Source organism: Lolium rigidum, chromosome 7, assembly GCF_022539505.1.
Source record: "Lolium rigidum isolate FL_2022 chromosome 7, APGP_CSIRO_Lrig_0.1, whole genome shotgun sequence".
NCBI classification, from domain to species: Eukaryota; Viridiplantae; Streptophyta; class Magnoliopsida; order Poales; family Poaceae; genus Lolium; species Lolium rigidum.
Window position 1 is genome coordinate 149,386,093 of NC_061514.1, and position 12,445 is coordinate 149,398,537.

At 47.5% G+C, this 12,445-nt stretch overlaps 2 protein-coding genes across 2 annotated transcripts; both read left to right on the forward strand.

The window, feature by feature from the left end:
* The first annotated feature begins 5,192 nt into the window (after positions 1–5,192).
* LOC124679348 (momilactone A synthase-like) lies at positions 5,193–6,332 on the forward strand. Its single transcript, XM_047215121.1, has 2 exons — positions 5,193–5,279; positions 5,354–6,332. The coding sequence occupies exons 1-2, from the start codon at positions 5,230–5,232 to the stop codon at positions 6,129–6,131; spliced, it is 828 nt and encodes a 275-aa protein (XP_047071077.1). The 5' UTR covers positions 5,193–5,229; the 3' UTR covers positions 6,132–6,332.
* Positions 6,333–8,498: 2,166 nt separating this feature from the next.
* LOC124676554 (chloroplastic import inner membrane translocase subunit HP30-2-like) lies at positions 8,499–12,034 on the forward strand. Its single transcript, XM_047212597.1, has 6 exons — positions 8,499–8,955; positions 9,486–9,601; positions 11,003–11,129; positions 11,370–11,524; positions 11,637–11,699; positions 11,779–12,034. The coding sequence occupies exons 1-6, from the start codon at positions 8,626–8,628 to the stop codon at positions 11,804–11,806; spliced, it is 819 nt and encodes a 272-aa protein (XP_047068553.1). The 5' UTR covers positions 8,499–8,625; the 3' UTR covers positions 11,807–12,034.
* The last annotated feature ends 411 nt before the right edge of the window (positions 12,035–12,445 follow it).

Genomic DNA, 12,445 nt, shown 5'->3' on the forward strand with positions numbered 1-12,445 from the left:
CATGGCCTGGATCGGGCCCATGTTCAGTGTACAGAGGTTAGAGGACATGTGGTCCTGCCCAACTACAATCAACCACGGTGCGGCAGCTGAAGCAATCGACGAGGTAATTCTCCGATGAACCAAATCGAGCAAAGTAGCTACCGTGGCTCACTCTGAGATAGGGCAAGTATACACGCACTTGCTTGTTCTCAATGAGCAAGGCAGAGCTCGAGGAGGGAGACCATGCTCCGGGATGCCGCGGTCACAACTTCAGTGATTTGGAGCGGCACCGACACGACAACAAGCTAGGAGATTGGCAGTTGGGCAGGACCCTGCCATGCTGTGCCAACACTATTTTTTTCGCTTTTTTTTCAATTTTGCTTGTACATTACCGTGTGCACGTGAATTTTGATTAATTTGGTATCCCAGTAATGTAGTGTATTTGGTAGTGTAAATAGGACCTAAATTCACTTTATGGGGTTATCGCTCCACTCATAGAGCATATTTTTGTTTTGAATTTTGCTCATTAACAAAACGCTACTGCTTCTATAGAGCGACAAAAAACACATGCTTTAGCAGTACGAAAACTCTATAGTTATCTTGTCTGGCCAAGGGAACGGAACTAGAGCTACGCATACTTTTCCTTCCGTCGTATCTTGCTTGACCCGACCCTTGCGGACTTGGAAAGGAAAGCGGTGCTTTTTCACACCAATTGAAATCAGAATTTTCGTATATATAAAGAGACAAAGTCAAGTCGAGTTCAAGTCTACCCGCCGGCTCGGAAATATCCGTTTGGGGGCAGTGGATTGTGTGCACGCACTGCACAGATCTCTATATCATGATCGGTCGCCACTCGCTAGGTCGCTCCTACTTCGGAGCTCCCGGAGTATGAAGTGCCATTAATCAATGTAAGGGCATCTCCAGCGGCGCGACGCATTTTAGCGTTCGCGCGCGTCAATTTGTGTCGATCCTTTTGGTCGAAATCGATCGCGCGTCCGTTTGCGTCGATGGTGGCTCCAGCGGCACGACGCATTTTTTTAGGACGAATCATTTTTTTTAAACATGAAACATAATTTACATACTTAAAACTTAAAAAATAAACCTAAACGCCTACTGCTCCTCGTCGCTGTGCTGCTCCTCGTCGCTGTCGAGCACGATGAGGTCCGGTATGACCCAAGGCCAGTTGCCATCCGGGGGAGCGTACGCCAAGCGCGCCGCCGCCGGTGCTCGAGGTTGAGGAGGCTGCGGCTGTGGCGGCGGTGGAGGTGCCCAGTCGTCGTGGCCGTGGCGGCGGTGGAGGCGCCCGCATGCGCGGCTGTGGCGGCGGTGGAGGCGCCCGGTGCTGCGGCTGTGGCGGCGGTGGAAGCGCCCAGGCCTGCGGCTGTGGCGGCGGTTGAGGTGCCCAGTGCTGCGGCTGTGGCGGCGGTGGAGGCGCCCAGTGCTGCGGCTGTGGCGGCGGTGGCGGAGGCGCCGCCGACTCCAGGAGCGCCTGTCGAAGTGCTTCATCCCCCGACAGGCCCGGATGACAGCGGTGGCGTAGCGGGGCAGCGGCGGCTGCACAGGTGCGTCGTACTCGGAGACGAGGACGGCGACCTTCGCCATCTCGTCGTCCGTCATGTTCTCCGGGAACACGAAGTTCTGGCCCTCCGCCAAGGCCTGCTGCCATTCGTGGAAGACGACAGCGACGTAGTCGTCGTTGTCGTCCTTCACCTCCTCGCTATGGTACGCGAGCGCCTCGACGTAGTCGTCGTCGTCGTACACGGCGTAGGCTTCATCGTCGTCGTCGTCCTCGCGGTCGTCGGCGTCGTTGTGCTGCGTCTGCTGACGTCGCGTTGGCGCCTGCCGACGACGCGTCGGCGCCTGCTGACGACGAGCCGGCGGTGCAGGGCCGAAGGGATAATCCCTGTCGCCCATGAAGCCTGCCCTTCGTCTCCTGTCCGTCTCCGTGGACAGGTACGTATGCCAAAGCTCCGAGTCGATGGCGTACGCCGGATCGACGCGGAGGTCCGCCGGTAGATACCGCCTTCTGCGTCGGATCTCCGCCATCCGATCAGGCTCACGCGCAGGTACTGGAGGGATGGGCACCCGACGGCAGCTGAGCCGCCAGCCGCCAAGCAGCTGCACGCCGGACCAGGCGTCGTCGCACGACATCCATTTACCGTGCATGAGCCTCCCCACCGTGACGGGGAGCGGGATCTTCTTGGTGCCGCTGCCGGAGGCCTCGAAGTCGTTTTTCTTCCCCATGGCGCTGCGGCGGTGGTGGTGCGAGTGGAGGTGTGGTGTGGGCGAAGGAGCGACGCGGCCGGTGGACTTTAAGGGCGGCCGCGCGCGGGATACGATGCCATTGAAGGCGGCGCAGAAGCCCAGCCGCCGCCCGCCAGTGCGCGCGCAGAACAGGCAGCCGCGCCATTGATGGCGAAGGCTGCGGCGCAGACGCGGAAGCGCTGACCGCCGAAGCGGTGCCGAAGCGCAGACTCGCTGCCAGGTGGGCCCGGTGGAGAGGCGAGCGGACACTTTGCGCGTCCGCGCAGCGTCCGCAGAGACGCAAACCTGGCGCATATTTGGGCCAGGTTTGCGTCTCCGCGGACGGCCCGGTCACTTTGCATCGCGCCGCTGCAGAGGGTGCTAGACGCATTTTCGATCAAAGCGAACGCAAACGGTCGTTCAGCGTCCGTTTACATGCGCCGCTGGAGATGCCCTAAACGTCCACACTATTGCAGACGGCCGGCACGGCTCAGGGTCAAGGGCTGAGTGCGGCCGGTTTGACAACACGCATTTTCGTTAGTCAAATGCAAACTTCAGAATGACCTTGATGTCTTCCTGTCACATTCAAGCAGTTAGCCGCCTAGAACTAGCCCGTCCGGCCGCCGGCTGCCGGCTGAATATTGCACTTACCTTCCGTACCACGGGATGGTTCGACCATTTCGGTCGAGAATTGGACAAATCATTTGTGTGATTCGTTGACAATAGGAAAATCTTTCTACACCGTGCCTCGTTAAAAGGAAGACCTGAATTTGTAGGTGTCCTCTAATATTTAGGACTGTAGATTCGTTCTTTCTGCATAAGCAAAAGATTCGTTTTCTCCCGGTTGGATGTACTGAAATGTGCTTGGACTGGGGCTTAACAGTCTTTTTTTTTACATGTCCTTGTTTTCTTGTAAAACTGTGACGGTTTCAAGAAAAACACTGTACTTCGACAAGTAATTAGGGGAGCGAATTTGCATATTCCACCGGGTTATGTTCATAGTGTTGCACAGATCACCGCGTTAACAAAATTACAGGTCTTGTTCTAATCGATTGCAGCAAGCCTAGTTCTTGTGCTTATCTTCGTTGATAGCAAACCGGTGGTGGGCTCATATCGATATTCTAACAAGCTCTGACATCAGGCTTAGCCTTTGAAAAAAAGGAAAGTATGTCAATGGGTACCATATTCTTACCCAACTTTGGGTTAATTATTAGTCGGCATGGGTTGCTCCCTGATTCGTGCTAAACATGAGTTACGAAATGGGTTATAACTGAGATTTTTTTAGTTACATGTGTTACAACTGAAATTTGATTACTTGCACATGTGTTACAACTAAGAAAAACGGCTCAGACCATCAAAATTATTGGTGATCCGTGCTAGTCATAAGTCATAAATGGGAACAATATTTTGAACCGTTAAATTGTTTGTGATTTGTGTCAATAGGTTGCAACATGGATTGCAACTAAGATTAGATTACGAAATGGAGCACAGATACGATTCTGGGAATATGTTTGGGTAGACAATGCTCCCTTAGGTGAACAGTATCCTGCTTTGTATAGTATTGTTCGTCGTAAAGGTGATACCATTGCCACAGTAATGGCTACCTCACCCCCGAATGTGACGTTCAGATGGGTGTTGCATGGACAAAGTCTTCTAGCATGGAATGATCTAATTCACTGACTGGGAGATATTCACCTATCGCCTGAACCGGACGAATTTAGATGGAATCTTCATGTAGATGACACTTTCTTAGTCAAATCTTTATACAATGCGATCCTTCATTCTGATATACCAGTTGATAATAATAATAAAAAATTGGAAGATGAAGATACCATTAAAAATTAATTTTTTTGGATGGTATCTTCGTCGAGGAGTTATCATTACCAAAGATAATCTTGTTAAGCGGAATTGGCATGGAAGTTCACGGTGTGTTTTCTGTCATCGTGATGAAACCATTAAACACCTTTTTTCCAGTGCCATTTTGTGAGATATATATGGTCAGTCATCCAAGTAGCGTTTACCCTGTATCCCCGACTAGTGTGGCCAATGTCTTTGGCAATTGGTTTCATGGTATCGATTCAAGGTTTAAGTTGCTTCTTAGGGTGGGAGCGCTAGCAGTTATCTGGGCGCTTTGACTAAGTAGAAATGACAAGATTTTTAACGATAAAAATTATTCTTTGTTGCAGGTCATCTACAGATGTACAAGTATTCTCCGTTCGTGGTTACCTCTTCAGTGAGTGGAGAACTGAAATCTATTTACGGAGGTATGTACACGGTTTGAGGCTACGGCGAGGGATACTTTTTCCCTACATGGGTGGCAGCATAGTCTACGGATTGCAGCCCCACCCTCACCTTAGGCGTTATATGATTCATCGCTTCGATATGTATTTCGCCTAGTTTTTTTATATCTTGCGACTTCAGATACTTAAACGGCTGTGTGCATCCTGGTTATGCATAGGCCGGATGCAATTGCTTGTCAAAGTAATAAAACATTCTTTATCGAAAAAAACATCAATGACTAAGAATTAGCTTAATTCTCAATCGACTGAGCATTAGTCACATCTTATTAGAATTTAAAGTATAAGCTGCGAACAATGTGCCTAATATGAACTACACACTATGCTAGTGCCAAGACAACAGATTTTACATGAAATACGTATGTAAATGCATGTGCATCTACATATCCGAACAGCTGATCCACTCCGATGTGATCGACATTGGACGGAACGGCCCTCGTTGAAAACGCACGACGGCGAGCGTTGTCCGTACTGCACGAGCTTCTTCGAACTTTCGCATGCGTCCACGGCGCCTTAGGCTTTGGTGAGCCGAATCTCATAACCCGGAGATGCTCATCTAGTTCTAAACAAAACTTGTCGAAACTAGGTAGTTGTTGTCCTGTCTTGGTCCTGGCTGGTACTATATATGAGCCAAGACGACCTGTGTCGAGGCAGGATCGAAGCCAAGTTCCTCTCAATAAAAAAGAAGGATCGAAGCCAAGTGTTTACCATGGCAAGCAGCAGCAGCAGCTCTGATGTCGTCCCTGCCGCTGCAATGAAGTACCAGAAGTTGCTTCCCCTTGTGCCGTGTTGAACTATTTACATGCACATACTTATGCGCGTACGTTTTTCAGGCTGGTGGGCAAGGTGGCGGTGATCACGGGCGGCGCGAGCGGCATCGGCGAGCGCACGGCGCGTCTGTTCGTGAAGCACGGGGCCAGCGTGGTGATCGCCGACATCCAGGACGAACTCGGCGCGAGCCTCTGCGCGGAGCTCGGCCCGGAGGTCTCCAGCTACGTGCGGTGCGACGTGACGAGCGAGGAGGACGTCGCGGGCGCCGTCGACCACGCCGTCGCCAGGTTCGGCAAGCTGGACATCATGTTCAACAACGCCGGCATCGGCGGCGCGCCGTGCCACAACATCCGGGAGAACACCAAGGAGGACTTCGAGCGCGTGCTGGCCGTCAACCTGGTGGGGCCATTCCTCGGTACGAAGCACGCGGCGCGGGTCATGGTGCCCGCCCGGCGGGGCTGCATCATCGGGACGTCGAGCCTGGCGTCCACAGTGGGCGGCGTGGCGTCGCACGCGTACACGTGCGCCAAGCGCGGGCTGGTGGGGCTGACGCAGAACGCGGCCACGGAGCTAGGGCGGCACGGGATACGGGTGAACTGCCTGTCCCCGGCGGCGGCCGCCACGCCGCTGGCGACGGCGTACGTGGGGGTGGATGGCGAGGTGTTCGAGGCGGTCATGGAGACCGTGGCGAACCTCAAGGGCGTGGGCCTAAGGGTGGACGACATCGTCGCCGCCGTGCTCTTCCTCGCCAGCGACGATGCGCGGTACATCAGCGGCCACAACCTGGTCATCGACGGCGGCATCTCGATTGCCAACACGTCCTTCGGCATCTTCAACTGAAGACCGGTGATGATCGATGGACATGTATCTATAGATGCATGGATCGTGTCGTGCATCGATCAGGGACGGGGTCGTTTCTCTGGTTTGGTTACCTGTGTTGCAATTCCTTTGACGCCGTGCAGTGTGCTCCGTTTCACCATCATTTATGTTGCATTCCGGAAGAAATAATATATGCGCGCGAGCGCATTCCTGCGTTCATCAGTCCCGGCAACATCTATACTATAGGGAACTTCTTCATCCCTGATTATTCCTACATGATGTGTGTTACGTGTGTAAGTGCCATTTTGAAAAACAGGGTTCATCTTTTTACAAAACGTCAGGTTATTGCAATGTGTTGGCAGAATCGGTGCCCCAATTAGATAGTATCATTATGTTCCATAATGTAAGCCATTTTCGCAAACTATTTTTATTTGCTAAAATGGTTTATGTTATGGAGATCTCGAAGCTTTTATCACCTCTTCAAATCACATTCTGGTCAGCCTTTCTTCATGAGGTTTTTATTTAACAGAGGCAAGAGTGAAGTTCAAGGAGGAGCTCGTTTTGGTTCTCTACAAAACCAACAGAAGAGATGTTCTAGTTTTGAAGCGTAGGTGCAGAGCTGCACTTACCTTACTTTGACCAGTTATCTTAGATTGCTTTTCTCCACCCTTTTATTCTTGTACTACTTTTTTACATACACAAAAAAAATTAAAAATATGCAGCAGAGAGGTGTTGCTTTCCTGAAAATCACTTTCTTTTATTTTGACCATATACATATATGTTTCTAATGCTTGCTAGGCTTGGATACTAACCACTCACAGCTTAGTTCAGTTGATCCTATCACCCTATACATTTCTTTCTAATGCTTGCTAGGCTTGGATACCAACCACTCACAGCTTAGTTCAGCAAGGCAAAACAACACGAAAATTCTTAGGACCAGGCTCGACACTCATTTTCCCCAGGTGTCATGGTAAGGACATATATCAGAGGCCTTACAGCATCTCTAGCTCTTCCCTTAAAAGTGCTTAATTCTGTATGAATTAAAAATATAGGGAGTTACAACAACTTTAGCATACGTACTTCCTACAAGTACAATCCCTGAAAGTACTCACCGTTCACTAATGTAAAACCTTTTAGCTTTTTGTAGATTCACTCATTTTGATTTGTATCTAGTTCACTTTTACTATGTAGATTGAATCAGATTGGTATGTATCTAGTCTATTTTAAGTTTCTAAAAGGTATTGAGAAAGTAATTAAAGTGCCCTACTAATATATGTACATAATCTAGCCGTTGTGTGCAAATTCCAACAAAGGAACAATGTCGACGATATCACCATCGTTAATCTGGAGCCAAACCTAGGCTTTCGTCCGGAGACAACAACCGAAGTGAGTGAGGGAGGTTTCGACACTCCTCGGTGATGCCTCCAAGAGAAGGACGCCCACGGCATGTCATTGCTGGCACCAACCGATGACGGGTAGGACTTTCATATGTAGCGTCGCACACCTATCATCCCTACCCATCAGAACGTGATGTTTGGAATGTGATCAGTTTTGCAGCTGGATTTAAACATCACTTTGCAGGCACTAATCAATGCTTAAATGTATGGTTGAAAAATTTTGGTGACAAGAAAGAAAACTTTATATCGATTAGGGTAGTGGTTGTCTTATCGGGGATTTGGAAAACGAGGACTTTGGCTTCTTTTGAGAATAAATGGACCGAGGAACCATTTGAGATCAGTTTCTAGTTTTTTTTTTACTCAATTGACTTATGGGAGAAATTGCATGTGATGAAAGACAATAATTTAGAGCCACAAATGTGTGCAAAAATGTTGGAAGGGGTCATAAGTGATGGTTGGAGAGCTGATCTTCGATGGTTTGACGAACTTCTTCAGCGGTGGTGGCAGTTGTGGCTACTCCTTGGCTTTGCTGGAATGTTGCTTCACTTTGTTCGTAGAAAACTTTTACTTTCGTAGATGCGTTTTTGGTGACATAGCTTTCATTTGTATTGGAAATCAGGGAGAATTCTCTTTATTGAAAACAAAAGCAATGCAGGAAATTGATATAAAAAATTGGGTGATTTCTTTTATTCTTTTGTGAGAATGGATGCTTTTTAAGTTTTTAGATATGCATCCTCTGCGCCGTGCCATGCGATCGCTGACACGTGGACCCATTTCGATATCTGTTCGGAATTCAGCCGGAATGGATACTCGTCTAGTCGGCAGAATGTGCATGTCGACTATGGTGACGTGCGATTGACATCGCAAAGAAGAAGTGAAGTCGTGGTCGCCGTCTGAAAACAGAATCCTTACGAAGCACCGGCCCAGAACAACCGGCCCATGTGATCCACATCCACGAGAGGGCTTTGGAGTTGGTGGAAACCCTCCAAAGTCGCCAACCTCAATAGCGGAGCGGCCGAGGAAGGGGATAAACCAGCAAGCAACAGAAGAAGAGCTATCTCGCCTCCTCCTCCGGCTCTCCCCTCACCAGCATTTCGACACACCGGAGCGGCGGCGAGATGGAAGGGATGGGGCAGAAGAGGCGGCCGCTGGTGGTGATGGCCTCCTCCTCGACGGCGGCGGCGCAGGCGGCGGGCCGGGGCGGCGCCAACCCGCTGGCCGAGCTCACCGACCGCTTCAGGGCGCTGGAGACCGGGGTGCGCTCCTGGATGGCCAAGCAGCCCACCCACATCGAGGCCGCCGTCACCACGGCCTTCGGGGCCGTGCAGGGCGGCGCGCTCGGCGGGCTCATGGGCACCTTCGCCCCGGAAGCGGGGGCCGGGCTCCCCGTGCCGCAGCCGCCGCCCGGGCTCGACCCTAAGGCCTTGGCCACCTTCAAACAAGCGCAGGTCTCTCTCTCTCTCTCCGGCCCCATGTATAATAATTCCCATCTCGTTACAGATTTACACGGAGGCCGTCAATTTTGGTTAATTTCCTGGGATAAATTTACTTAGAAATATAAAGCAATCGATCCCTTGCTCGTTGAAGTACTTAAAGCATCACCAGTGTGAAGGTTCTTTTGTTCAACTTATGACTCGAGATCGGTGGATTGGTCATTTCGAATCAAGACGACTTTATTAAAGATCAAATCAAGATAGCTAGTACTTGCTACTACACGCATGTGATGGCTTTTCCTTTGTTTTAAGACATCAAGGACTTTTCCTTTTTCGTTTTGCAAAGCAATCGCTCTTCCTTTAGTTTTAGTGCAGCAAAGTCGGTATTGCTCCTTAAGCCTGTCTTGCATATGGGAGCTAAGAATATGCACATGCAACGGTTGCATTGTACTGATTATCTACCAAGCACAACTTTATGGTGGTTCATTTGAATCTAACATTCCTAAACCTTCAGGTTGATAGTATTTTTTTCTTCTGGATTATAGGCTTTGGCAGGTGGGCCACTTGTGCAGGCTCGAAATTTTGCAGTCATGACTGGTGCCAACGCAGGCATATCTTGCGTTATGCGAAGGATTAGAGGAGTGGAGGATGTCCAGGGCAGGTGAGGGTTCGTAACATCTTGTTTCTTGTTATGTGAATGCTTGCACCTTAAAGGGAGTTAACACAATTCACGGAACATGCGCATCTAATTCTGTTCACATAAGATGTTTTTCTGTCCATTCTTACCCAAGCCACTTGTGAGCTGCTTATCAGCTAACTATAAGCAAGAGTATTTGCTCTATGTTTTGTTCATTCAAGACATTCTAAAAGGTGAACCATAAGCCCCCACAAAGTACATGTAATTTTGCTTTAAAACTCTAGCTTAAGATTTTGTATTTCTTAAATCACTTGAATGTTATTATCTATACTAAACCATTATCTGACAGTGTATTCCAATGGAGTCAACAACCTTACAGAAAAAACCAATTGAAATGCAACACTACTGTATGTTCATATATACAAAATGCATATATGTTTTCTCTGCATGGAAGCCTAATAATATACTTTGAGAAAATTAACCAATCAGCACATTGCCTAGACTGAATAAACACGGCAAATGTGATGTCCAAAAGATAAAAACAAACATGGTTAGAACCGTCTCTCTCTTAACTGATCGATGATCTTCTGTTCTGATGTTCCCCTCCCTGCCAAGACAAGAGGTGCCATACTCCTCTGCACAGTTGGCTATTCCCACTTCTATGTTTCTCATCTCACAAAAAACCATCCAATAACTAGGGAAATTGATGTAGAGTTGGTGTAGCACATGTTGTATAGTGGATGCCATGACATGTGTGTGTGTGACTATAAGGGGGTGTAAGGCATCAGTTAGTGGGTCGTGTCGGCCTGTTGGGTCAAAACAGCGACTGGTAATAACCACAGAAATTATGGCATGACCCTGCAATTTGCAAATATTTACAACCCCGATAAATTGTGAAATTAACAGGTAAAAGTGCAATTTACTCTCTCTTTCTCTCTCTTAAAGTAAAGAAGGCAAATAGAGAGCAGAGTAGCAGACCATTACCACCACTAAGGTGGATCTTTTGTAGTAGTAAAGATAAATAAAATGTTATTTATCTGTGCATAATCAATAAGGCGGGGTGTACTATGTTAGCTACTAGCTCAGTTCATTAATATAATACGTTGAACTGCCAAAACATCTTATAATTGGGACGGAGGGAGTAATTCATAATTATTTTTTACATGATGGATTTTGTATGATTGCTCTAATATGGGCATGGCTCTCTTCTGAGTCATAAATAACGAAATAATGACAAATGGTAAGATAAACATGATATCCGTAGGAATCAGCAAATAGTAAACCTAGTACATGGGGAACGGAAAGTGATATCACACACCTCAGTCAATCATACAAGCCATTACAATTTCAGGGGACTGTATTGTTAACAAGATGATAGATTTAAATTCTCTTGCCTGCATGATTGACTGACTCTCTTTTATATAGCATGGCAGCAGCTTTTGGTTCTGGTGCTTTATTCTCCATCGTGAGTGGAATGGGAACCCCAAATCCAGTTGTTAATGCAATTACAACTGGTATGGCTTTTGCAGTATTTCAAGGTGGATTTTTCATGGTAATAATTTGGACATATTCTCTTATTCTACATATCGAAGTCATTTTGTTCCACTCGAATTATGTCTCTAGATTTTAGTGCTGAAATGTGTTTGTGAGTTGCCAATGCAGTCTGCGTAGCTTCATGTTGCATTGCAAGCTTCACTGATATATATCAGTGGGGTAGGCCCAATTGTATCATTAACTTTCCCATGACTAGTGTGTTCTTCTAATTCTTCTAGTCGATCTATGCTGAGTGTAGGTTGGGCAGAAATTCTCGAAGCCAAAGGCACAGAGTGAAGATACAAACTATTCTCGTGGAAGAAATATGTTGAACCAATTAGGCCTTCAGAACTATGAAAAGAATTTCAAGAAGGGTCTTCTGACTGATGAAACATTGCCACTCCTCAATGACAGGTACATGCTTTGTATACTGAATCAATTTCCTGCTTACCCAGAAGAAGGGATCTTTAAAAGAAGTTACGCTTACTGAATTCGGTCATACAAATTTGTCTTGATTATCTTCCAGCGCGCTCAGAGATGTGCAGATCCCCCCTGGTCCAAGACTTGTCATCCTCGATCACATTAAAAGGTTTGGAATTGTTGCATATATTCCTGGATTCTGCCATGTTAGTTTCGTTGATCTAATATCCTATGTTGAAATTTTGCAGAGAACCTGGTTTGGCAAAATCAAAGTGAAGTGATCGCCACTGTGCCGCAGTTTTCCCGCTAGTTGCATAAACTATGTTCTCGGATTCCAACGATGAGCACTTTAGGGAGCAGTATCATTGTAAAAGAATAATTAGTATATGTTTTGTAGTCATTAGACTGATTAAATTACATGTGTCTATCTGTATTGAACTTTCAGTTGAACTGTCATGTGTTGTTGTTTATGGCAAAATTCATTCTCCAGAACAGCTGGGCTTATACCGAGTCATTCTTGAGTTGTGCATCTTTTTGGGCGGTCTTCTGTCCTTCAAGTTAGTATCCAGTTGCACGTGTCGATCTGTACTGAGGTTTCAGTCAAACTATCATGCGCTGTTTATGGCAAAACTCATTCTCCCGTCTCCAGGGCACTTGGGCTTATTCTGGGTCATTTCTGACCTGTGCATGTTTTTGGGGTTGTCTTCGGTCCTTCCCAAGTTAGTACTACTACTAGTATCCAATTTGACGCACACTGGTAATACTGAATCGTAGGTTTGCATCGGAGAAATGCAGCGGCCACATACCTAGAACGGATCGTAACAAGAAAATAAAGTGACAAATGGGAGACAAAAAGTCCCAGGGGCAAATGAGAAAACTACCGTCGAAAAAAGAAAACTTGTATAACAATGAAAT

Coding starts and splice junctions, on each gene's coding strand:
- LOC124676554 (XM_047212597.1), top strand. CDS start 8,626: ATGGAAGGGATGGGGCAGAAGAGGCGGCCGCTGGTGGTGATGGCCTCC. Junction 8,956..9,485: donor CCACCTTCAAACAAGCGCAG/GTCTCTCTCTCT, acceptor TCTGGATTATAG/GCTTTGGCAGGTGGGCCACT. Junction 11,130..11,369: donor TTCAAGGTGGATTTTTCATG/GTAATAATTTGG, acceptor TGCTGAGTGTAG/GTTGGGCAGAAATTCTCGAA.
- LOC124679348 (XM_047215121.1), top strand. CDS start 5,230: ATGGCAAGCAGCAGCAGCAGCTCTGATGTCGTCCCTGCCGCTGCAATG. Junction 5,280..5,353: donor GTCCCTGCCGCTGCAATGAA/GTACCAGAAGTT, acceptor TACGTTTTTCAG/GCTGGTGGGCAAGGTGGCGG.